The following is a 26,435-nucleotide window of genomic DNA, read 5'->3' as shown; positions in this document are numbered from 1 at the left end:
GGACTAGATTAGAAGGTGGGTTGTCAACAAGTGAAGCTGTTCCTCCTGTTTTGTTTTGTTTTGTTTTTCTGTACATACCCACTTATCCTCTGCCTTTTACCAATTGCTGAGGCAACGTGAGGCCCCTTCCAGTGGCAGCTGCCCAATCTTCACCTTCCTAGTTTCCAAAACTTTAAGCTCCAATAAGTCTCTTTCCTTTACAAATTACCTAGCTCAGGTGTTCTGGAATAGTAGATATATATATATATATATATATATATATATAATATAGTTATATATTATATATAGCTATACATGTAATATATATATATATTATATATACTAGCTAATACATATATATGTATTATAACTAATAATAGTTCTGATATAGTGGTATTTTACTTGCTGTATTCTTTGCCTATCTTTGTATTATAGTTTCTTGATTTTTTTCTTATAAATATTCATTTGCCCCATTATTAATATCCTAATTTATATATAAAAGGTTTTAAATATTGAAAATGTCTTCTGTCATCTATAATTTATTAATTTTATTTATGATATTAGAAGTTTTAAATTTCATGTAATTAAACCAATCATTCATACATTTTGCCTCATATTTTGTGTTTTAGGTCTTTTTCTCTTTTCTTTCTTCATCCTCCTTCTTCCTCCCTCTCCTGCTCCTCCCCCCCCCACTTCTCTCTAACACAATCTTTCTATGTAATTTCAGACCAGCACTCTTTCAACAATTTAAATATCTACTAATATGTGTAGGTATGGCTTCTTAGGTATTTATTACATAGTGTTCATTGAGTTTCTTGGATCTTTGGTTTGATATCTCATTAATTTTGGAAAATTCTCTGCTATTGTATCTTTAAATATTTATTCTGTTTCTTTTTTTATTGGTTTCAGGGATTCACTCCCTTTATATTTCTTTAATTGTTGTTGTTTTTTGAAATCAGGGCCTGAGTGCTGTCCCTGAGCTTTTTTGCCCAAGACTAACACTCTCTACTACTTGAACCACAGCTCCACTACAGCTTTTCTTTTTTGGGGGTGGAGGTGGAGGTTAAGTAGGCATAAGGGTCTCATGGACTTTCCTTGCCTAGGCTGGCTTTGAATCGTAATCCTCAGAGTTCAGCTTCCTGAGTAGCCAGGATTATAGGGAGGAGTCACCAGTGCCTGGTTATATTACTCTTTATTAATCTTTTGCCTTCCTTGTCACACAGTTCTTGAATAATCTATTCCATTTTTTACACTTTCGTAAATTTCTATTCACATAGCTTTAATCTCTAATATTCACTAATGCTTCTTCTCTGATTTTTTTCCTTGTGATTTCCATGTCTGTGCTCAGGATTGCCTATGTCTCTGTTTTTACATGTGATTTCCTTTTCTGTGAGGGGGTTACTAAATAATTACAGTTATTTTAAGTTCTCAGACTGATATTTCCATAATTTCTGGCATATAAGTGTGGTTGTTATTTCTGTTGCTTGGTTGTATTTTTGTTTTCCTGTCTCTAGATTTTTTTTGTTTCTTTTAGTATGCCAAAAGCCAGACATTATACACAGGGTAAAACAAAGAATGGTAAACAAGTCATTAGTATGAGGTTTTGTGTCACATGGTTATGAGTCAGGCTGTGTTTACTCTTTGCAATAGCTTTAGGTGCCAGAGGCAAAAATTTGTTCTAGTATACTTGTTTTTGACCCCATGACTGTCTTTGAATTCTCTTAGACACTGAATCTTAAATTCAGTCAGAAGCCTCCAATTCTTTCATGTCTAATCACCAGTTCATATACAACAGCCTATTAAAATTATAATAAGCTTGTATATATGTGTGAAGGAAGCATCATATAGTCTTGTAATTAGATCTCTAACTTTTTGTGTTCAGTCTCCCTGGGATGTGTCTTTCATGACTATTTTCCAGCTTTTGTTCCCCTTTTGTGAGGTGGGAATGTAACAGGGTTCTGGAATGGGACATTTTCCTCTTACCATGGAAGGCTAGGTGAGGCTGGAGTCAGGTCTTTCCCTTTTCTCAAGTTGGTAACCAGCTAGCAAATTAACTAAAGTCAGTGGGGCTTCCTTGCAGATAGACAGTGTGTGGTGTGTGTTTAGGAAAATAGAATGTTCTAGGCATATTTTGAAATCATAATTTCCTATTCTCTGTTGAAAGTCTGAGGTCTTTCTCCACTTATTACTCTGAGGACCTAATAGTGTCTTCGTACAGAGGTGAGGATTAGTGAAGCTCCCCTTAAAATACAGGAACTCTTCACTTAGGGCTCTTGACTTTGATCGCAGAATAAGAATTTCTGGACAAGTCACAATGGTAAAAAAAAGCTTGGCAGAGCTTTATTGAGTAAACAAGCAAGGAAAACAGACAGACAAAAAAGCAGACAAACAGAAGGCAGGGGCACACTCTAGCAGAGTGTGGGTGCTCTCATAAGGACACAAAGACACAGACACAGACAAGGAAACACACAGCTCCTTGGGCTGTTGGGTATTTATAGGGTAAAGGCAGGGAGTCTGGCTTTAAGTTATGCAAAACTAGGTGCTTTGTCTTTGCTCTAACTACACCTGGTGTTCCAGGGAAGAATCCATCTTGCTATAAAATAGATCCTTATCCTTGAAACAAGGAAACAACTTCCTATCCACATTTTGGGGCATCCTGTCACACAGTTGTGAATTCTTGGGTGAGAAAAGCATCCCTTAGGAAGAATGCATTCAGTTGCCTCTCTTTGAAGCAAAGATAGCATTTCTAAGTTTTTAGCTACCCTATTTCTTAGTTGCCTATAGCAGGCCTCAGTTTTCATAAGCTATCCTGCTTCATTTCCCCCCAGATGACTTTTGTTCCCTTAATCTTAAGGGAAATACATGAAGGAATATCTCCTGTACTTGCTTTAGCTGACCATATCTCCTCTTTCCTCATCTACCCGGCTTCAATAGGACTTCTCAAAGTAAGTTTTAAGTTCTGAAATTCACTCACACTGAGTTTCTGGCTATTGACCATTTACAGTTTTAAATAATCATACTGTATTGGTCTCACTAGTAGGCTTCTGCTCCTGGTAAGCTACAGTTCTTTCTAGTTTTTTGGCAGCAGGTTGTAATGTTGATTTTTAATTCAGCTTTTGTTGTTGTGAGAATGAGAGTAAAGATATCTAAGCTTCATGCATGTTGTACTAGTAATACTCATAAATTGAACTTGTGCCTGGTAGCTTTCCTGAATTCACTATTAGTTTTTTTATTCTATTAGATTTTTAAATGTCATGTTAATAATTACAACTTTATAACTTTCTTTCTTTCTCACTCCCTGATGTGTTCAGACTCAGTGTAGGTGTTTTCATTCTATCTTTCTTTCTTTTTTATTATTTTTTGGGTCTGGTCGTGGGGTCTGAACTCTGGGCCTGGGCGCTGTCCCTCAGCTCTTCAGCTCAAGGCGAGTGCTCTACCACTTGAGCCACAGCGCCACTTCTGGCTTTTTTCTTTTTGCTTATGTGGTGCTGAGGAATCGAACCCAGGGCTTCATGCATGCAAGGCAAGCACTCTACCACCGAGCCACCTTCCCAGCCCCTTTCCTTCTTTCCTTCCCTTCTTTCTTTCTATTTTCTTTCTTTCTTTCTTCCTTTCTTTCTATCCTTCCTTCCTTCCTTTCTTTTTTTTGTTGGTCATGGGGTGTGAACTAGAGGCCTGGTCACTGTCACTGAACTCTTTAGCTCTACCACTTTAAGCCACAGCTGCACTTTGGTTTTCTGGTTGTTAATTGGAGATATGTGTCTGGTGGACTTTTGTGCCTGGGCTGGCTTTGAGCCATGATCCTCAGATCTCAGGCCTCCTGAGTAGTTAGGATTACAGGCGTGAGCCACCAGTGCCAAGTTATATCTCTTCTAATTATTGTATCTTCTATTCCTTTTTTTTTTTTTCATCTCATAACATTTCATTCTTCAGTGATTGCTTAAGCTCTATTCAGTATGGGCCATGTATAGGATAATAAAGTATATGCTGACCCTCTTCTCATAACTAATCATAATTTTTATGATTAATAGAATCTTAAATAATTTACTTTCCTAAGAATTTAGAATTCTCTCTGGTATCTGTTTGTATCTCTACTTGAAAACTATATACCTTTTATTTATTTTAAAATTATTCAAGTTTGAACTTTAAAATGCTAGGTTAATAGTTGTTGAAGGTTTTATTTTGAATGAAGAATTGTAGGTTACAATGTGTTTTTAAGTATGATAGTTTTTTCTAACATTAAATCATTTTTGGATTCCTGGATTGAATTTAACCTGGCTGATATAGTCTTACTTTTTATATATTTATTTGGATTTGGTTTGCTAATGTCTTATGGTTTCATATAGTTTCTTCCTTTCACCTATTCAAAAAGTTTTTGAAATCTTGCCTTATTAGATGGATTTTCAAACCGGGTGCTGGTGACATATCTATAATAGTAGGTGAGATCTGAGGAGCTCAAATCAAAACCAGCCTGGGTAGAAAAATCTGGGAGTCTCTATTTCCAATTAACCAGCAAAAAGCTGGACTCTCAAGTGGGAGAGTTCCAGCTATGAGCAGAAAAATTAAGTGAGAGTACAAGGCTCTGAGTTCAAGCTTCACAACCAGCACACACACACACACACACACACACACACACACACACACGCATGAACACCCATGTGTCTGCACACACAATGTGATTTTCTTCTAGTATAATTCATACCATTGTAATAGTAATAACTTAGTTTATATTTTATTAGATAGTTTAGAAAGATGATACATAATTTTTTGAAACCTGTTTCTTTAGTGTATTGAATTTTGAACTCAGGGTCTCGTGCTTGTTAGGCAAGCTCTACCACTTTTCTGCTTCAGTTATTTTCAGACAGGGTCTCACTATTTTGACTTGGTCTGCCTTGGACCACAATCTTCCTGCCTATTTCTACTGTGTAGCTGGAACAATAGTCATAAATCACCATGCCTAGCTTAATGATTGAGAAGGGCATGTCACTAACATTTTTACTAGGTTGGCCTTCAACCTTGATTTTCCTGATCTCTGCCTCCCAAAAACTGGATCACAGGCATGAGCCACTACACAAGACCTCAAAAATTTTTGGTTTAAACCAGTGTTAATAAGAGGTGGGGTTTATGATATAATGTCCTATCATGTGCATGATGTAGTGTGGGTATTTTTTATATAATTGCATCATACCTGCCTTTTTCTTGAGTAAATAAAAGTATTTGTTGGTTTCTTTTTTATATAATTTTTTATTGAGATTAAATGATTACATAAATGTCACAAATTTCATAGTATTGTGAGAGAGTGATACTTAAAGTCATAAGCATATTTTAAGCTTCACAAGGCAAATTGTCATCATCGTGGTCTATGAAGTTTATGAATTTTATGAGCTTTGACAATACAACTCTTTCTTCCATGTCAGGTGATATGTACATTTCTTTCCTTTTGTTTAGTGTAGGCTGTTCCCTCTTTCCCTCTCATTCCCTCCCTCCCATTGCTACCCTTGAGTTTCTTAGTTCATTTTCATCAATGTCCAGTGCAGCTGATGGGTCCTTCTGTTGTATGTTTTCCCCTGTTTCCCTCTGATGCTATGTCTTCCTCCTACCTTCTCTCAGATGTGCATTTGTTGGTTTAACAAATATTCATTAAATATATACTACATATTAAGGATCATTTTGCATACAAAGATCCCAGCAATGAAATCAATTCTTGCCCAAATAGAGATTCTTAGTAGTACTTGTAAGAGTTGTGGAAAAGAGACCGCCACATGGTTCAGGCAGGAGAGAGCTTATTAGGGGAACCGCCTGCTCCAGGTGTAGCAGCCTGGCTGATGGTGGAGACATATAATATAGGGATAGGTGAGGAAGAGGTGTGGCCACAGCAGATACAGAAGTGACATCAGAGCCTAGGGTCATTTTGCTGACTCACAGCCAGATAATTGATAGTCAGGTGATTAACAGTTACAGATGATCATCAATTTCTGGCAGGTGATTTCCGATAAGGCTTTATGCTGTCCTTTAAGAAGAGAATATGGTGGGAAGGGAGCTGTTCTCCTGGCAGACCTAACAATAATCTTGATCTAAGGATGGTCCATGCGTAGGTATAGAACTTTATTGTGATAGTCTACAGTTTCTACAAAAGAGGATTCTTCCAATTGTAAAAACAAATTTGATTTTCTTACCGTGTTAGGTCATTTTTTTTAATTGAAAATTTACCTTTGTACTCCTTTTTATTATAAATGTAAGCATGAAGTATTCATTCATAATCTCTTGTGGGATATTACAATATTATTGTATAAACATAAATATTTTCAAATTAATTGTATATATTTTGGTTTGGTTAACATATCATATGAGTTTGTGGCATCCTCTGAAATGTTTTTTAAGAAGCCCATAAAACAAATATTCTCATTTTTCATGTTGAAAATTAGAGTAGTAGACCTCTTGCCTACCATGGGTTAAATACCCAGAATTGTAAAAAGAAAAGAGCAAAATGAATAACAACAACAAACAACAAAATCAACAAAGTTAATAAATAGACTATCCAGAAAATATTTTGATTTACATTGAATAAGCTAATTGATATTAATTAGGAAATTTATAAATTTTGTCTAAAATAAGTATTTACTAAATACATATGATATTGAATTTCATTTGTAATACATTCTCTCGTTTAAATTACAGACAAAATCATAACCAACCCCCAAATAGCCAAACTGATTGCAGAAATACCCAGAGCAGGGATGCTGGAATCTTGTGGAACAAAGAATCTAATCGCTGGTGGAATGTTAGAAACTTCTGAGGTGAGATTAGCTTCATTGTTGGCTTGGATTGCAATGTAGAAGAACTTGGTGTCATTTTCTACTTTCAAAAGTTCTGGGTTAAATACAAATGTTTCTTTAGAGCCAGCCTCCTTAGGTGTCAGACCAGAAGTATTTACTACTGCAGCATTGTCAAAATCATGCTGGAGTTCCTGGAAACATTTACTTATTCTTATAATGTAGTTGGCAGCTGGAAAACAGACAGACAGTTGTTGTGTTGTGAATGAAACCACAAGAACACCTCACCTGGGGGGCACCTATCAGAATGCTCACTATAGTTTAGTTAGAGAATACCAGAGGCAACTTTTGTCTGGTTACATCATTGCTCTTAGTTTAACAAGTACATGACATTTTAAGATGCATTATGTGATCACAGAAAATTTTCATTCACTATCATTAAGCACTGAGCCTCCCTCCCTGCCAGAATTTAGTTGATACAGAGAAATATACAAAGCTGAATGAGCTTTTAAATTTAGAAAGGGAACACAGGAATGCTCAAGTATGCTTTCTTAAGTTGAAAAAAGTAATATGAGACAGGAGTAAGAGAGAAGATAAAGAAACAGAAGAGTAGGAGCAAAACACAAAAGCTGGAGAATATACTAAGCACAGGACCTAGGGAAGACCTTGACTGGTGATCTCATTCTGTTGATTTTCTAAGTAATAGAACTTTTTATTTAAACTTTCTCATCTCCAGCTTTTCAAACCTGTAAAACATAGATTTAGTCATTCAGCTCTATCAAATATTTATTGAGTATCCTACTACTTCTGTGGCAAGAATTATAAACATGAAGTGGTTAGCACAATTAAATAAGTGATGAATGAATACTTAAAATGTTAACTACAGCTATGACTTTGTTAAGAATGGAAAGAAAGATGCCTACATAAATGCTTTATCCCACGTTGCTTTTAGAATTCTACCAGAGTCACAGATATAAAAATAATCTTCTAAGCTGGGCGCCAGAGGCTCACGCCTGTTATCCTAGCTACTCAGGAGGCTGAGATCTGAGGATCTCAGGGCAGGAAAGTCCATGAGCCTCTTATCTCCAATAAACCACTAGAAAACCGGAAGTGGTGCTGTGGCTCAAGCGGTGGAGGGCTTGCCCTGAGCTGAAGAGCACAAGGACAGTGCCCAGGACCAGAGTTCAAGCCCCATGACCGACAAAAAAAAACTCCAAAAACTTCTAGCTGGGCTCCAGTGGCTCATGCCTGTAATCCTAGCTACCCAAGAGGCTGAGATCTGAATATCTTGGTTTGAAGCCAGTACAAGCAGGAAACTCTGTGAGGCTGTTACCTCCAATTAACCAGCAAAAAGCCAAAAGTCAAGCTGTGGCTCAAGTGGTAGTGTGCCAGCCTTGAACAAAAAGCTCAGTCACAGTACCCAGGCCCTAGATTCAAGCTCTAGTGCCAGCATACACACATAAAAATTTATCTTCTCATTAAGTATGGTGTCTTACACCTGTAATCCCAGGAACTTGGGAAATAAAGATCAGAAGAATTTTTTGTTGAAGACCAGCCTATGCATAAACATCTCAACAAGCATGGTAGAACATGTCTGTAATCCAGACTGGAAGAATCGCAGTCCTCTGCCAGTCCAAGTAAGTGGTGCAAGATACTCAAGTGGTAGAATGCCTGCCAAGCATGCTTAAATAAATCCCGAATACAACAACAGCAGCAATAGAAAAAAAAAATTTTCATGTATGGAAATTTGATGATAGATCTAATGCCACTTTTTTAAGATGAAGAATTTATTTTTTATGTTTTGGGAAGTGATAAGAATATTTCAAGTATGTGGTAAGTTATTTTGGCATTTTTTTCTAAGACAAACTTAACATGTAGTTTCTCTATACATAGCCTTGTTGGTATATTCTACCATTCTGCACATAAACCTTGTGTTCCACTGAGGTAAGTCTCCATGCCTCTCCCTCCCTCTCCCTCTTCTTTCTCACTAAGTTTAATTCAAATATTGTGAAGATTTGCCTTTTTAATTTTAATATTTGGCAGTACTTGGGTTTGAGTTCAGGGTCTTGTACTGTTGAGGCAAATGCTCTACCACTTGAGACATACCACCAGCCTTTGTTTGCTTGTAAGATATTTTTCAGATATTTTAAAAATCTTATTCTTTAAAGTCTAACCAAGACCCATTTCTCATGAAATCTTAGTCAAGCATTTCATCTGCCTTGATATTTTCTCCTATGAACGTTCACTGCATGGAATGGCTTTTTCCAAATTTTCTGGCTTAACTTTTCATTCTGATGAGATTGTATTATTCTTGAGAGTAAACTTTTTTATATTGCCATTGAGGGTAAACAGTATTGTACTGGTATGTGTTTGATACAAGTAGAGAACTATAAAATATTGGAATTTTATCTACTTATTTTGAGAATTCTAAATCTCATTTTTTTTTTTTTTGCTGGTTGTGGAGCTTGAACTCTGGGCCTGGGCACTGTTCTGAGCTTTTCAGCTCAAGGCTAGCACTCTACCACTTGAGCCATAGCACCTACTTCCAGCTTTTTCTGTGTATGTGGTGCTGAGGAATTGAACCCAGGGCCTCATGCATGCAAGGCAAGCACTCTACCACTGAGCCACCTTCCCAGTCCCATAAATCTCATTTTTTTTTCTTGCCAAATATGCGTGCTTTTTTTTTTCTTGTTAATTGGAGATGGAGTCTTAACAGACTTCTGCCAAGCTGGCTTCAAACTGTGATCTTCCAGGTTTCAGCTCCTGAGTTGCTTAGATTACAAGTATGAACCACTGGCAACTATCTAAATCTGTATATTTAACAGGTATGGAAACTATGACTGGAGAATCTAAGTGATTCACTCGAGATTATGGAGCTGCTCATCCTTATTTCCTCTTTAAGGTGATGGTCTTGGGGACTTAAACTCAGGGCCTGGACACTGTCCCAGAGCTTTTTTTGCTCAAGGCTAGCACTCTACTATGTGAGTCACAGCTCCACTCTGGCTTTGTTTTTGTTTTTGTTTTTTTTCCTCAGTCAATTGGAGATAAGAATCTCATGGAAGCCAGGCGCTGGTGGCTCATGCCTGTAATCCTAGCTACTCAGGAGGCTGAGATCTGAGGATCGTGGTTCAAAGCCAGCCCGGGCAGGAGAGACCGTGAGACTTCTATCTCCAATAAACCACCAGAAAACCGGAAGTGGTGCTGTAGCTCAAGTGGTGGAGCACTAGCCTTGAGCTGAAGAGCTGAGGGACAGCGCCCAGGCCCAGAGTTCAAGCCCCACGACCGACAAAAAAAAAAGAATCTCATGGACATTCCCTTCCTGGGCAGGCTTTGAATGGTGATTCTCAGATCTCAGTCTCCTGAGTAGCTAGGATTACAAGAGTGAACCACTAGTACCCAGTTTTAAGATATCTTTATGATGTTTAAGGGTATGTTTAAGGGTAATGTTTGCCAACCACAATTACTCTTCCTGCCCTTCACAAGAAAGAGGAAGGAAGGTTTAAGCATTTATGGTTGTACATGGTGCTATTCTTTCTTCCTCTGTGCCCTCAAGTAACACATCACTCCTTTTAGTTTCTGTAATCAACACAAAGGACATTTCATAAGAGCCAGTCTTCCACTGAAGACTCCATCTTTACTGAATTGAATTTGAACTAAATATTTGATTAGATGATTTCCTTCCTGGCTTTTTTTCTGTTTCAATACTATTTTTTTTTGCTAGTCCTGGGACTTGAACTCAGGGCCTGGGCACTGTCCCTGAGCCTCTCTCTGCTCAAGGCTAGTGCTTTACCACTTGAGCCACAATGTCACTTCTGGCTTTATCTGTTTATGTGGTACTGAGGACTCGAACCCAGGGATTCATGCATGCTAGACAAGTACTCTATCACTAAGCCACATTCCCAGCCCCAAATACTAATATTTTATTTGATTCTGCCTAGTATGGGTCATGAGAAAGTGAGTCATGATCATGAGAAAATGATGTATTTCAGAAGTGGTTATAGTGAGAGTTTTCAAAATTGAAGCACAAATAATATATATGTGGATGTTCTGTATTTCTTTTGGCTTATGAAAGGTCTTTTGATTTTTTTAAAAATAGTGACAAAACAAATATGGCTTTGAAAATTCTATCTAGTAAGTGAGATGCCGTTATCATTCCAGGTCTTAACAGTATGACATGACTTGTCTAGTCATGTGTCTTTTATGTCCAATTGACTTAATAGTGATAGTTTCTAGGAACCTCATACTGTTTGAAACTCAATGACAAATGAATAAAATTATATAAGTACAGAAATGCTTAGAAAAATAATTTCCCATGCCAGAGATAGAAAGCTGTTATTCAGGCCTCCACAATTAAGTTTAGGATGGTTCAAACTCAGAAAAGCAGTTTGTACCATGGAATATAACAAGAATGGGTTAGAATTCTGGGTTATAGATATAACTTGGCCCAATTTCTATCTCTTGGTCTTTCATTTTTCACATCTGAAAACAAATGAATAATGGCCCAGGTAGACACTCCACAAATGTTATTTATAAATGAGATATTAGAAAATTCTTAGTAAATTTCTTTTACAAAATGTAAAATATCAAGCTTACCTTTGCCTTTATCAAGGGTACTGCCGGGGGCAGTCCATGAAAGGTGAACATGATCTCCTTTAACCTCAGCCTCCAAGTCTGTGATTTTACTGGGCGGGAACAAGGGAGCATTGTTACCAGCAGGAGGAGCTCCTGATACAGTGAATGACCCTCCTGAAGTTAGTCTGCTGAAATCTTCCAGTTCAGCTTCTGCCAAGTCTTCTTTAACTTCAGGTCTGGGTGGGTTCAGTACAATTTCACCTACCCCAAAAGAGTAATTATGTAACTTTTCATATTGTCATGTGGATACTTCATCTTGTAGAGGGGTAAGTTAAAACTTCATGGCAGACACAGAAAAGTGACAATTTTTAGTGAAAAAACCCTCTTGTTTTAGTATAACTTTGAAATGAATGAGGAGATATTATGCTATGTTAAACCATCTTTGATCTTTATTAACTGCTTGACTAGAATTCTTTGAGGGCAAAGATCCTTTTGAACTCAGGGTCCCATTCTTACTGGCTAGACACTGTATCACTTAAGCTATGCTTCAGAGCTTCGTTATGTTCTTTTCTGGATATGTTACCAAGGTTTCTCCCCAGGCAAGCCTGGGTTTGCAAGCTTCCTATTGAGGCTCCCACAGATGCCCATCATGCCCTTCGTTTTGTTGTGATGGAGGTCTCAGGAAATTTTTGCCCCAGCTTGCCTGGAATTGCAATCCTGCCAATCTCTTCTTCCAGAGTAGCTGGTATGACGTGTGAGACATGAGCCTGGTACAAGCATTATCTTTCATTCATCTTTGTAGCAAGCATCTTCTATAGTGCTGGCCTAATACCAGATGCTCAGTCCAAAATTTTTCATTGTAATTGAAATGAACCAGCGTAGATGTTAACAAAACATGTGACAACCTATTTTATACTCAACCCAATAGTATGAATATAATTTGGAAACAGAGAAGTTGAATACATAATTATATACTTGCCTCTTCCATAGTACATAAAATTTTCCATGTTTGCCTCATGCAATGTACAAAAACACTCATTTCAATTTTAATGCTACTTACCATTTACAACATAGCCGGGTATGTACAGAGACTTGTTCTGTCGTCTTAAACTCCGTCTAGCTGTGTAATTTCTTGCCTGAACATGAACTTTTAAACTGTATCTACCATTTCCATTGTATTCCATAAAATATCTGGAGTAGATGCCATCATTTTTGATAGTATCAGCACCTGGACATTCAAATGTAATAATTAGTTATCCAGTAAATAAAAATGGCTGTTGTATCTATCCCTGAGCAGTAGTGATATCACCAGTTTGAAGGATAGCATAGCATAAGGTATGTGAACCCTAAAATCAAATTGTTCGAATTCAAACCTAGGCTTAGCCACATGCTAATCCTTTCATACTGGAAACAGTCTAATTGATGATCAATTTATGTTAATTGTTATTATTTTATAAAAGAAACTTATCAAAAAGAAAACATAACTAGCTGGGGAAGTTATAGGTGAAACACTAAGAAAACTGGAGGAGGATTGTATTCATACATTCCATGGGAAAAGTAAAATTGTTTTTGAGATTAAAATAAAATAAATGTGTTTGATTTTGCTTTGTCAGGCTGAGTAAAAGTTTAGAAACATTATAACTTTAAAATATGATTTATATGCATATATATGTTATGACTTCATGGAATCCTCTTGGAAGTGTTTTAAGTTCAATATAAGTTGAAGCAGATGCTAGTTACCTGCACCATTGTCCCAGAGTTCCAGTGTTATTTGATATCCACCTTCAGTCTCTATCATGGCTGTTACATTAACTCCCAGCACAGGCATGAACCCTTGACTGACCCGTGCATAAACAATTATTGGGCTAGGGTATTGTGCTGTATTTCGACTCATGTGAGCAACTGCAATTATTGGAAGTACAGAAGGATTTCTTGCTCTAGTGGTCATTGTCACTGATAGCAATTGAGGTTGGGCTTGCTTATTTAAAAGGCTGTAAGTCCAAGTACCTGTCTGAAAAAAAAAAACAAAACTTTTTAAGAGCCTGGATAATATTACTATTTCCAGCTAGTGCCAGTTGCTCACGCCTGTAATCCTCGCTACTCAGGAGGCTGAGATCTGAGGATCATGGTTTGAAGCCAGCCTGGGCAGGAAAGTCTGTGAGATTCTTATCTCCAATTAAATCACAGAAAAATCCAGAAGTCATACAGTGGCTCAAGTGGTAGAATGATAGCCCTGAGCAAAAAGGGAATCAAGGACAGTGCCCAGGCCCGTATTTCAAACTTTAGGACCAGCAAAAACAAAATAAAACAAAAACAAAAAAACCCTGTTTTCTTGGGATATAAACTTATTTAGAAATATAAAGAGTTCATATATGTATATATTTATACATAGGTACATATGTGTGTATGCCTAGCTGTGCTTATATATACATATACATATATATACACCTATGTGTGTGTTGAGATTTCATCTATATAAGTGTTTATTCTCAAGCTACACCCCCCGTCCCAATATTGATTTTTAAAACTGATTTTTACAAACTAATAAATATGGATGTAAATTACTACATATTCAAATTATTTTTATTATGACAGATTACCATTTTTAATATTGACAATGTAGAAGACATTGTATTTTTAAGGTAGTAATTAATAAAAACATGGTGATAATAAAAAATAGTTACCTCTGCAATGCCTGGTATGTGAAGACGAGAAGATCGAATATTTAGCTTATGTTCTTTGAATTCTGGGGTATTATATTGTTTTCCTTTTGGATCTTGGAGAATAATTTGTGGTTTCTGTTTTGTCCAGGTAACAACAAAGAATGTGTCTCTTCCAATGGTGCTGTCTACAGACACTGTGCCATTGGCCCATGTCCTCCCTTTGACATTTAGAGTTTTGCTCTCCAACTGGTACATAAGTAAGAGGAAACATATAAAACCACTTGTTATTCATTTTGGCAACACTTGGGCTTGAACTCAGGGCTTTATACTTGTTAGGTAGGTACTCTACCACTACACCAAATTTCCATTGCTACTGTATGGCATTGGTTATTTTGAGATTGGCTTTTTACCTATGCCTGTGCCTGAACCATGATTCTCCTATTTTATGCTTTTGGTTATAGTTGGGATGACAGTCATCTATCTCCAGCATCCAATTTATTCAATTGAGATTGAATCGTGGGAACTTTTTTGCCCAGATTGCTCAGATTACAAATCTTCCTAATCTCAGCTTGTCTAGTAGTTAGCATCACAGGTATGAACCACTACACTCAAACCTATTTGTTTTCTCATAGATAATGTAACCTTAAAGCTTATTAGATATGTTATAAAAATGAAATTTAAAACAGTTCCTAATGAACCACCTGCTTATTTTCTAAATGGGTTAAAAACATACCAAGAACTAAGGAAAAAGCTAAGAAAAAAAATACAAATTGATCTATTGCAGACAATAGTGTAGAAGTTAAAGAAGAGAGAGATAGCTTGGCACTGGTGGCTCATGCCTCCTAGCTACTCAGGAGGCTGAGATCTGAGGATCATAGTTCAAAGCCAGCCTAGGCAGGAACGTCAGTGAGACTCTTATCTCCAATAAAACAGCAGAAAAACAGAAGTGGCTCTGTGGCTTGAGTGGTAGAGCTCTAGCCTAGAGCTGAAAAACTGAGGGTCAGCACCCAGGCCATAGTTCAAGCCCCACGACCAACAAAAAAACAAAAAAAGAGAGAGATTAGAATAGAATTTAAAATTTATTTTAAAGATTTCAACCTAAAATAACAAAGAATTAAAGAAGTTTTTCAAGAGTATATATAAAGACTAGAAGCAAGATAAAAAGTGGTTGTGTCATGGAAAAGCAATTTCAGAAAGGATGTTTTTCTGCACAACTGAAATACTTTTTAACACAGAATTATTTATTAGATAAAAAGTTAATAACTAGAATAATAGGAAGTAATTGCAACTGTGAGAAAGTAAAGAGTTTTCTTAATATACTAACCTGAATAGCCTGCTCAGAAATGTTACCACTTCTTGATGAAATTCTGCTGAATGCATCAATAAGCCCATTTATGTCTTTATTGGCATAAAAACGAAGCCCTCCTAAAATGAAGTTTTCAATGGGGAAATATATTTGTTTGCTGTTGTCAATATGTCAATAAGCTTTAAAGTCTAACATTTCTCTTTAAACTGTACAAAAGATAGATTTGTAAGAACCTCATGGACTTTCTGGAATCTGTCTCTTAAATAAAATCCTATAATATCTAAACTTTGCTCAAAAATAAATAATGCAAATAAGAATAATGACAAAATTTACAGAATAAGTCATTTCATTTTTAAAATTTCATTCATTGTTAAATGTAAGTACATGTCACATTTTTAAAACTGGTCTAATTACTAAATATCTTATAAAATAAATTTAAAACAGTTCTTAATGAACTAGCTGCTTATTTTCTAGATGGGTCAAAAACATAACAAGAACTTAGAGAATGAATGCTAAGAAAAAATACAAATTGATTCAGTATAGAAAGTAAACAATATGGGAGTCAAGGAAGAGAGAGATTACTTACTTAGGTGTGAGAAGTTAGACTAGATTAGAGAGGGCAGGAATGAACACAAATGAGTTCCAGAAATATGACAATCAGTATCAGAAAGGCCAGCTGAAAGGGTGTTGAAGATGTCCAGGCAGAACTTTGTAAGGGCTGGATAAGGATGCGTAGAACTGGATACAAAGGGGAAAATGCATAAATATTCTCCACTCATATTTAGTGAGATTTGGAGGGAACAGTGAAGGCCGAATTAGCAATCAAGACTCCAATGACAGCCTTAAGCAAATCATTTGTAGTCAGGTCTCCTATTTCCTTATCTAAAAAACAAGAATGTCTAAACCCTTACTCTGAGATTGAATAGTATTTTGGAATTGTGTAATAACTTTAGACTTGCAATTGAGTAACAATAAAAGAACTTTGTTTAGTGTATATTGACAGTGTTGTAAGGAATGAATGAAAACAGAAAGAAGCTTTATATGAAGAAGTGAAAGAAAGGGAAAATAATTTAATTTGAAGGAGAAAAGACAAAACTCATTTTATGATAGGCAATTTTTGAACAACTTTACAGCTCTGGGGAAAGCTTTCTAAGAATGTGTTGTTGTTCAATATAAAATGATGTTCCAAAGCTTTACCTGTCATATTTGACAGGGCTTCCAGTTCTTTGGCAGCGTCAGGCCCCAGAGCAATGGTGTGGATGATTGCACCACTTTGTTTGACCTCCTCAAAGCATTGGCTTATGCTATTATCTTCTCCATCTGTCAGTAATATAATTTCAGAACCAGAAGTAGTCTGGTTACTGGAGGTAATTACCTGATAGTTAAAAATTAGATTATTAGTTACACAATATCATTTCAGTTGTAACTAAGAACAAACTTGTTATTTTAGTCAGAATTTTTAGTATAATGCATTTAGAGTAAACAAAAGGAAACTTTTCATATTACCATATTGAATTTGCCAATTCAGGCTTGAATTCAAGCCTGAATTGGCAAATGGAAATGAGTGTAGTAAAAATTTTAAGAGAGCTGCTTATCACTTCTAACAATTTCAAGTATACATATTCCCTCTACTGAAGAAATAAAGAATAAAGCACATAGAATAATTCCTGTCACATAGTAAGTATTTAGTGAGTATTAACTGTCATCCTAGGAGATACTTAGGAATATCTTTTTAATACATTTAACTTAGTCACAACTAAAGAATCTTAGGATTTACCAGGAAAAAAAAACCCTGACTTGACATGAGGAAGGAAGTTCATAATTTTATCATTATTATAAACATTTATTCTCATTTTTCCTGAGATCTTGTACCAAGAGTATTAGTTAAGTGCTTTGGTGTTAAATAACTAGAGAATAAATTACATTTCTGCCATTTACTAATAAATAGAATAGTCTTCAGTCTTTGTGAAGAGTTAAAATTATACATATACACACACCACCCACACACACAGTTTCTCCATCTGTTAGTAATACGATGCTGGAGCTGGGAGTAGTTTGGTTACTGGAGATAGTTGCTTGGTAGTAAAAAGCTGAGTTTTTAATTACATAATGTCATTGTGATCATAGGGATTGAACTCAGGGTCTGGGTACTGTCCCTAAAACCTTTTTTTTTTTTCTTAAAAAAACTGTATTTTTTTTCTTTTCTTGGTACTGGGAATTGAACCTAGAACACTGCAGTTGCTAGGCAAATGCTTTGTCACTTAGCTACAACTCAGCCCCATAATCATTATATACAAACACATACACACAAATTATATATAGTTACTCTAAACCTCACTTTCCTTGCATGCAGAGTGGGCATAATAATATTACCCAATTTACAAAATAGTAGTAAGGATATAAAGCATTTAGCATAGACAATAATGTATATAGTCAAAACATGTTAGTTATTGTTATGCTTTTGTAAGTAAAATGCTTATACATTGAGGTGGTTTTATTATGTAAGTATTTAACATCTATTTATGACTTTGACTGTGGATTGAAATAATCTATTATGACTTGTTAATGACTTGTCTTGATCAGATCATAATATTACTAAGGAGAAACTTATGAATTCATGACTTTTTTCAAAAGTACAATGAGAAAATGAAAAACAATAGTAAATGGCAAATATTTAATTTTTTTTTAACCTGGAATCCTGCTTTGAGTCCATTGCAAATTGAAGTTCCACCATAAGCATTTTGTGGCAGGTTTCCAGTGATGTTTTGGTAAGCGTTGTCATCACCTATTCTTATTAGATTATTTTTAATTTCCGCAATATGGTCAAAGACAACCATCCCAACCAGAGATCCTTTTTCAATGACTTGAATTAAGTATAGTTCTGCTGCTTGATTCAACCGAATAAGACGGTCTTCCTGTGAAAAAAAAAAGGTGTAAATAATTCCCAAGTCATTTCAGATCTTGACAGATTAATGAAAGATTGGCGATACATCACAACAATAATAAGTTGATATATTTTAAAATGTAGCTCCATTTTATTAAAAAATTAAAAATTCTAATTAGCCACTGGTGGCTCCTGAACACTAACTATTCAGGAAACTGATATCTAGAAGACTGCAGTTCAGGTCCAGCATGGCAGAAAGCCCAAGACACTCCATCTTCAAAATAAAGCAAAAGCCAAGCAGAAGACAAGCCTCAAGCAATAGAGTGCTAGCCAAAATAAAAACAAGCTAAGAGACCATGAGGCTCTGATTTCAAACCCAATACTAACAAAATAAACAAATGAGAATGTTTTAAAAGCCATCATTATATTTGAAAGTCTTAAAAATCGATATGCTTGGTACATGACAGCTGTATATTCAAGAATATTACCTAAGGAAATAATTTTAAATGTAGCTTTTAATTGTAGTAAGTTGAAAACTTTTAAAAGGTCCAATGAGATCATTTGACTAAATTATAGTATGCATCTATAAAAAGCCTTTAAATACTATGTCATAGAATGATTTTTACATATATAAAAGATAATCATCTTGATTTACTTATTATTATTTGGGGGATTGGTCCTAGGGCTTGAACTCAGGGCCTGGGCACTGTCCCTGAGATTTTTTTCATTTCCCTCCAGCCTAGCATTCTACCACTTGGACCATAGTTCCATTTCTGGGCTTTTTTTGGTGGTTAATTGGAGATAAGAGTCTCAAGGACTGTCATACCTAGGCTGGCTTCACACCACTGTCCTCAAATTTCATCCTCCTGAGTAGCTAGGATTAAAGCTGTGAGCCACCAGAGCCCAACTATAATCACACTTTTGAAAAAGAAAAATAAATACATTGACAAAAATAAACTAGAATATCAGGTTGGATAGTGGAATTCGTTTTTATTTTTTCTCTTTGTTGTAATTCTTCTAGTTAGTTAAAGATTAAAAAGTAAAAATCATCCATAATTGTATAGCCTTAATATAACAGTCACTTTATATTATGTATTTAATGTTATATATATTTAGCAGGTTATCTTCTAGTACTTTTTTTTTTTTCTGGTCGTGGAGCTTGAACTCTGGGCCTGGGTGCTGTCCCTGTGATCTTTAGATCAAGTCAAGCACTCTACTGCTTGAGCCACAGGGCCACTTCCGGTTTTCTAGTGGCTTACTGGAGATAAGAGTCTCTTGGACTTTCCTGCCCGGGCTGGCTTTGAACCATGATCCTCAGATCTCAGCCTCCTGAGTAGCTCAGATTACAGGCGCGAGCCACCGGTGCCCGGCTCTTCTAGTACTTTTTACATAAAATTACTGTGCTAAAATTTATTAGAGCATAAATTATGTGTTAGTTAGCCTCTTAGGACTAGCCTTAATAATTTAAGAATGTTAGCAAAAGACTGACTTACTTCACTCATGCTTCCAGATTTATCCAGTACTAAGCAGACCACTCGTTGCTTGGACTTGAGCAATGAAAATGCAGGGTGAGGTGGCATTTTCATTCCTGTGATGGGAGATGCATTCTGAAAATCCTCAGACTCTTGGATTACATCCCAAATGCTTCTGTGATTGCACATTTTGTTATGTAGGTTTGGAGCTTCTACATTGTGTGTTTTTTTGGTACAAAATTCAGTCACCTGCAAAATAATCAGAACATTGGACATATCAATAATTTGGAAGCATTATCTTTTCCAACCAAATGTGTGCTGAGCTGCTATGTAAAGCAAGAACACTGTGAAATAGATATTTTAATTCTGATAAAGAACTAAATCAGATGTAATTGTTATCCCACAGTGATGCAACCTAAAAATGACAAGTTATGTTTCACTACCAACTATATATCTCTTAACACACCTGTTGTTGTATTTTGAACTTTGTATATTTAAATAGAATGCTTCAGGTCAAACATTAGCTTTTTTTTTTTTTTGTCGGTCATGGGGCCTAAATTCTGGGCCTGGGTGCTGTTCCCCAGCTCTTCAGCTCAAGGCTAGCTTTCTACCACTTGAGCCACAGCACCACTTCCAGCTTTTTCTGCTTATGTGGTGCTGTGGAATCAAACCCAGGGCCTCATGCATAAGGCAAGCACTCTACCACTGAGCCACATTCCCAGCCCTCAAACATGTGGACAAGCATATGTATTTTTTATATTATTTTATAATAGTTGATGCACTGTAATGAGAATACATAGAAATAATAGAAAATCTAGAATGCCAGCTTTCTAAAGCTCCATTATAGATTGCTCTAGAATAACAGTGTCTAAAACCTGGAAGAAGGTATGTTGTAGGTAGTTAGACTAGACACCAAATCCAATAGGAGTCAATGGAGAAGGATTTTCTAAGAATTCATTATGTCACTTCACTGAGAAGGATACACTGTCACCATTGAAGAAAAGTAAGAGGTTAATAAGAAAGGATGACACAATTCCCAGGCATATCCTGACAGGGGCCAGAGAGAATGGGATCTAGTTAATGGTATGAGTAAATTTCCTTCTTCTCTACTGGTATACATATCATAATAGAAAATCTATTTTCTAATTCATTTTTTCCTAAACTTTTCTTTGTAAGACAGGAAAGAGAAGGTACTTACAGAATCAAGATTTTGCATGAACATTATGGAGTCCTTTGTAGTCTGGGATTTGTCTGGAATAAATGTACATTTTGCCTCATACAACCTTGTCTGTGAGTCACGCCGACAAGGCCTTGTTACACAGCTTCCTCCCTGGCAATCATTGAAAACCACATACCTGCCAGTAATAGCAGTGGAACATCTGGGATGAAAGAGTTAGATTACATTTAGAAATGAAGACTAAGTGAATGAAGAATAAAGACCAGCATCCTAAAATCTTTATTTCAGTGGCAACTGCTATAGCTCATATATCATAATGTTCACACCTATTTGGTTTTGATTTCAATAAGAGCAGTCTTTTTGATTCCTATCCACTAAATATTCATTGCTTATCATTATGATCAATAAATGCACTCTTTTTTTTGGGGGGGGGGTCCGGTCGTGGGGCCTGAACTCTGGGCCTGGGCGCTGTCCCTCAGCTCTTCAGCTCAAGGCTAGCGCTCTACCATTTGAGCCACAGCACCACTTCCGGCTTTTTTCTTTTTGCTTATGTGGTGCTGAGGAATCGAACTCAGGGCCTCAGGCATGCAAGGCAAGCACTCTACCACTGAGCCAACTTCCCAGCCCCAATAAATGCACTCTTTGTGACATATTTTAAAGAGAGTTACAGAAAAATTGCTTCTTAGTGGGCAGGAGAGAATCAATATTTTAAAAATATAATTGTATTGTCCTTATTAAGGTGTCATACAGAGGGGATATGGTTTCATAAGGTAAGGTAATGAGTTCATTTCTTTTGGGACAATGTCACTCTTTCCTTTGCTTTTCCCTAGTTTCCTTTTCCATTCCCTGCCCACAAGTTGCATGGTTCATTTTCCATATAGTGTCTACTAAATGAGAGTCAGTATTATGATTAAAGTGTTCTTAAATTTCCATTTTTGGTATATATAATTATATGTACCGCTAAGCTAGACTGAAGGAAGAAATAAAACTAAGGTATGCATGCTTGTCCATTCTAGTCATGTGGTCTTCATGATAAAGGTAACTGTCAAACCTTTGGAAAGGAAAGGAGGGGAGGTATAGTATGAGTTAAAGGATTCTAAAAAGTTTCTGTTTATAAGCAGAATTTCCTCCTTCCCATTCTGTTAACCTTCATGACACTAGTCTATTTTAACAAATTTGCTTGTATTTTAAGGATTAAAAGAGATGGTGAGTAATATTGTCCAAGAGAGTTCTGGAGTTAGACTTAAAGTTGAACTTACACATGAAGATACTTAACTGATTTAAAGTTCCTAATGCAGCCAGAGGCTGGGCTCATGCCACTAATCCTAGCTACTCAGGAGGCTGAGATCTGAGTATCGGGGTTTGAAAGCAGGAAAGTCCATGAAACTCTTATCTCCAATAAACTAGTCAGGAAAAACCCTGGAGTGGCACTGTGGCTTTGGTGGTAGAGTGCTAGCCTTGAGCACAGAGAGGCTCACAGACAATGCCCAGGCCTTCAGTTGAAGCCCAGGACTGGCAAAAAAAAAAAAAAAAAAAAGAAAGAAAAAGAAAAAAAGAAAATGAAACGTGCCTGACACACAAACAATAGGAGCTCCATGAATGTTGTTCTAGATACTTATTTTCACTAATTTACCTATTTTTATGACTAATTATGAGGAAAATAATTGTTAAATATTTATTGTTTGAAAGCTGGTTTAGATTTGATTTTATGACAGACCTAATGATTTATAAAAGCACAGTCCTGGTTTTAGTTCTTGTGACAGTGTTGTTATCCAATAATACCAAGTCTTACGCCTTCCTCTGACATATTTTAATCAAGGTCTTTCAAATAATATGTAATTAATAATAAAAACATTGCTACAAAAAAGCACAGTCTAAATTACATGGACAATTACTGCTCAGTGATGTAAGCATGAGGGAACCCACACATGTTACCGTGGGAGCTGTTTCAAGAGCATCTAACCTTAAGTGGAAGGAGAGGAAAGACATTTAGAGACGAAAAATTAAAGGCTAACCAGGCATTATATAGACAAGGGAGGAATTTCATGGGATGAGTGGGAAATTGAGTGTCTCATGCTAAGAGCTCAGTCTGTATGAAAGTCTTGCAGTTCTAGAGACCAGGCAGACAGTACGAAGAGCTGAGAGAAGCATTAGTTGAGAGCCCTTCTTCCATCTAATACATTTTTCTTATTTCCTTGCTGTATTGATTTCTGTTCTTCAGTACATTTTAATGTTCTATGTGGTTGATATTGTTTTTATGTAGTGGCTTAAACATCTCTGTTTAATGTTTATGAACAGATGGTCTGTATCCACTCCCAAAACTGGAATCGTATTTCTTAAAACTTCAACTTACCTGAATGAGAAATGCTTTTTTTTCTTTCACTGAAAGGTAAAATATATTTACCAAAAACTCGAACAGTTTCAGTGAATTAAGGGAAGCAAGTTCAGTGAAAATGTAATGGATTGCATTGAACAAAAGAGTGGGTAGTTTTGACTCTAATTATCTGGTATCTTAGGGGTTAGTTTTTTTCCCTTTCTCTTCTTCTAATAATATGTTAGTAGAATTTATATGTGTGAATATTGAAATGATTCCCTGTTCCTGATTGGTCTTCATTCCAAGGTGGAACCCCTGGAATTAATTGGTAAACACCAATGGCACAGATTGCATATGTCAATTAACTGTAAGAAGATCCAACCACTTTAAATAGTCTTTGTTTGCCTATATAGAAATTTGAAGAACAGTAAGTGAAAAGATTTGTTTTGAATACAGTGATACCTTGTTGCTTCAATAGTATTCTTTCTGGAAATGTAGAATGGCCGGTTCACATTATACTCATCAAATACTCCCCACCGGAGATGGGCCCACTCATGTACAAATACTCTGCCTACAAGAGAATAAGTCATTTATAAACTTGTAACTATATATATATATTTTTTATCGGTCATGGGCCTTGAACTCTGGGCCTTAGCGCTGTCTCTCAGCTCTTCAGCTCAAGGCTAGCTAGCTCCCTACCACTTGAGCTATAGCACCACTTCTGGTTTTCTGGTGGTTTATTGGAGATAAGAGTTTCACGGAGTTTCCTGCCCGGGCTGGCTTTGAACCACGATCCTCAGATCTCAGCCTCCTAAGTAGCTAGGATTACAGGCATGAGCCACTGGCGCCTGGCTTAATATTTTAATGTAATTTCTTTTGGTTTTAAAATCTTCTACCCATCTCCCAGTCTTACTGAGTCAAGAAATTCTAGAAATTGACATTTTTCACTAGGTCAAAAGAGTTGAAATTATTTAGTTGCCTATGACTCACATTATTAATTGACTCACATTATTAAACCCATGCACACAAGTAAATAGGTGAACGTAACTAGCATACTTTTTTGTTTTTTGTTTTTTAATGTAAATATTCTTTTTTTTATTGTAAGAATACTGTACAGAGGAGTTACAATTACATGGGCAAGATAACGAGTACATTTCTTATCAAGCATTGTTGCCTCCTCGTTGTTTCCCCAACTAGCATACTTTTAAAGGCATTACATAATATTTGTTTTTAATTAAAATCCTTAAAAATACAGTTAATCACAGTGTTTTATATTTTATATATTTACATATTATATATTTAATGTGCTATTGGAAATAGGAATATAAAATAGCTATTCCTACCTCGGGGCCCATAGACAGCTAAGTTGTCAGTCAACAGGAAATTTGGAGTAAAATGTATATATTGTCCTTTCTCTCCACATTGTCCATATTGTAGTGTATAGGGATCATCTCCATATTTCAGATAAGGATCAGCAACTATAACATCTGCCTAAATTAAGGCAGGAGAACAACAACAAAAACAACCCTCAAAAACCAAACCAAACCAAAACAAAACAAAAGCAAAAGAACCAAGAAGCAAAAACAAATTCCAAAACAGAAACAAGGGATTGTAAAAGCAAGAACTTTTTCATCTACATTTAGAAAAGATAGATTACTAATTTAATTCCTAAATGAGTGAGTAGCAATTAGCAGAAATAATATCTATTAATTTAAGGAAAGCTTAGGGAATACTTAGATAACATACCTACCTGCTCATATGATTCTTGTTTGGGCAGTAAATACTCAGATTTTGACTTCCAGGTCATTGGAATTAAAATGCTTACTTTCCTGAAATAAACTCTTTGCTTGGTGGCATGAAACAGGTAGGTTGAAGCTTCCGTTACCATTTTCTGACAAAATTAAAAATACTTTGTGGTAACACCTTTACAATGAATATAGAATGAAAGTATACAAACTAGAAAAGGCAAATTGAAGCTTATTTTCTCCAAATATTTTTCAAAGATTCACTGCAAAATAGTTTGAATACTGCTGCATCTCTCCAATCTGTAAGCTTATTTTCATATGTCCCAAAGCCAAATCCTTTTTACTTACACAAATTTGCACTCAGAATTATTGGTTGGAGATGGAAATAAAGATGTTGGGGAAGATCGAAATGTGGGTAAGATTGGGAGCTTGTGGGAAAATTGCTTACTTACTCAAATTAAAGTTCTTATTGGGCTACTTAAATAAATTGGGAGTTAACTGAACTCAGAGCCTCACACTCACTTGCCTTTTTGGCTATTACTCTACCACATAAGCCGTGTTTCTAGCCTGTCTTTTTGTTGGTTATTTTGGAGTTGGAGTGTTGAAGACTTTTCTGCTCAGGCTAGATCTCAGCTTCTTGCGTAGCTAAGGACAACGGCTGTGAGCCACTGGCTCCTGGTTCAGGTTTAGTTATGCTTTGTGTTTATTAAAAAAAACATTTGGTAGGTTTTGAGACATCTCATTATACAGGATGTGTTTATGGAAATACATAATTTTATCAAGTAGTCATAAAATATATGTATATGTATGTATGTATGTATGTATGTCTAATTGGCTTCAGGCCCCAGTTTGCCACTTACTCTATGACTGCACAATTTAACTTCTTTCATTTCTATGATGAGGATAAAATTCATTGCTGAGAGAATAAAATTCATCCACTAAGAGGATCAAAAAATAGTATTAAATATTATAAATTTTTTTATTGTACTGACTAATATAAATGACATTAGGAAGAGAAATGAACTTTAAAATATGTAAGGTTTTCTTTCAGATGAAATAGGTAAAAAAATTTAAGTTTTCTGTGGAAAAATATGAAGTCTGGGGTGTAAATGTGGATTATTATTTAAACTTTCTGAGAGTAGCTTTCTTTCTATTAGCTTAACTAGTTGGAAAAAGTGTTACAAATTTGGCCTTTTAATTATTCAATAAAGGAATGATTAATGCATAATTAAATCATAAAACTAAGCAGATTGAATCCTAGCAGTTTAGACCAGTTTTACATAAATGATGACTTTGGGAAGTTATAACAGTTTGAGTATTTGTATGTGCTGAGATGGAAATAGTTATCAAAATAAAAATATAGGAGTAATAAAAATTTTCTCTTACCTGAATGTTCTGAATTAGTTTTTCATCTTCTGTTACATTGGGGTTAATTGCAATGACAATGCCTTCATATCCCTTGTCATGTAACTTTACCATTGAGCTTTTCACCTCTGGCAAGAGATGCAGAGCTAGACATAGAATGCCACTCAGACTGAACATCATTTCTG

General features: G+C 35.9%; 1 protein-coding gene and 1 long non-coding RNA gene across 2 annotated transcripts in view; one reads left to right on the top strand and one right to left on the bottom strand.

Annotated features, from left to right (window-relative positions):
* The window catches only part of LOC122118305, a 22,387-nt gene extending 14,599 nt beyond the window's left edge, over positions 1–7,788 (top strand). Inside the window, exons 2-3 of the long non-coding RNA XR_006149333.1 lie at positions 6,658–6,776; positions 7,705–7,788. This is a non-coding gene — a long non-coding RNA (uncharacterized LOC122118305). The remainder of the gene's footprint in view (positions 1–6,657; positions 6,777–7,704) is intronic.
* Positions 6,588–26,435, bottom strand: LOC122118304 (calcium-activated chloride channel regulator 1-like). The gene is made up of 14 exons (XM_042692250.1): positions 26,272–26,435; positions 24,891–25,031; positions 24,484–24,631; positions 23,603–23,711; positions 20,848–21,028; positions 19,671–19,898; positions 17,984–18,208; positions 16,491–16,668; positions 15,312–15,412; positions 14,009–14,233; positions 13,065–13,335; positions 12,385–12,552; positions 11,346–11,585; positions 6,588–6,984 (listed from the first exon to the last, which is right to left on the bottom strand). The coding sequence occupies exons 1-14, from the start codon at positions 26,428–26,430 to the stop codon at positions 6,647–6,649; spliced, it is 2,712 nt and encodes a 903-aa protein (XP_042548184.1). The 5' UTR covers positions 26,431–26,435; the 3' UTR covers positions 6,588–6,646.

This window comes from Dipodomys spectabilis, unplaced genomic scaffold (genome assembly GCF_019054845.1).
Source record: "Dipodomys spectabilis isolate Male_0828 unplaced genomic scaffold, ASM1905484v1 ptg000148l, whole genome shotgun sequence".
NCBI classification, from domain to species: Eukaryota; Metazoa; Chordata; class Mammalia; order Rodentia; family Heteromyidae; genus Dipodomys; species Dipodomys spectabilis.
This window is presented reverse-complemented; position numbering and strand designations above follow the sequence as displayed.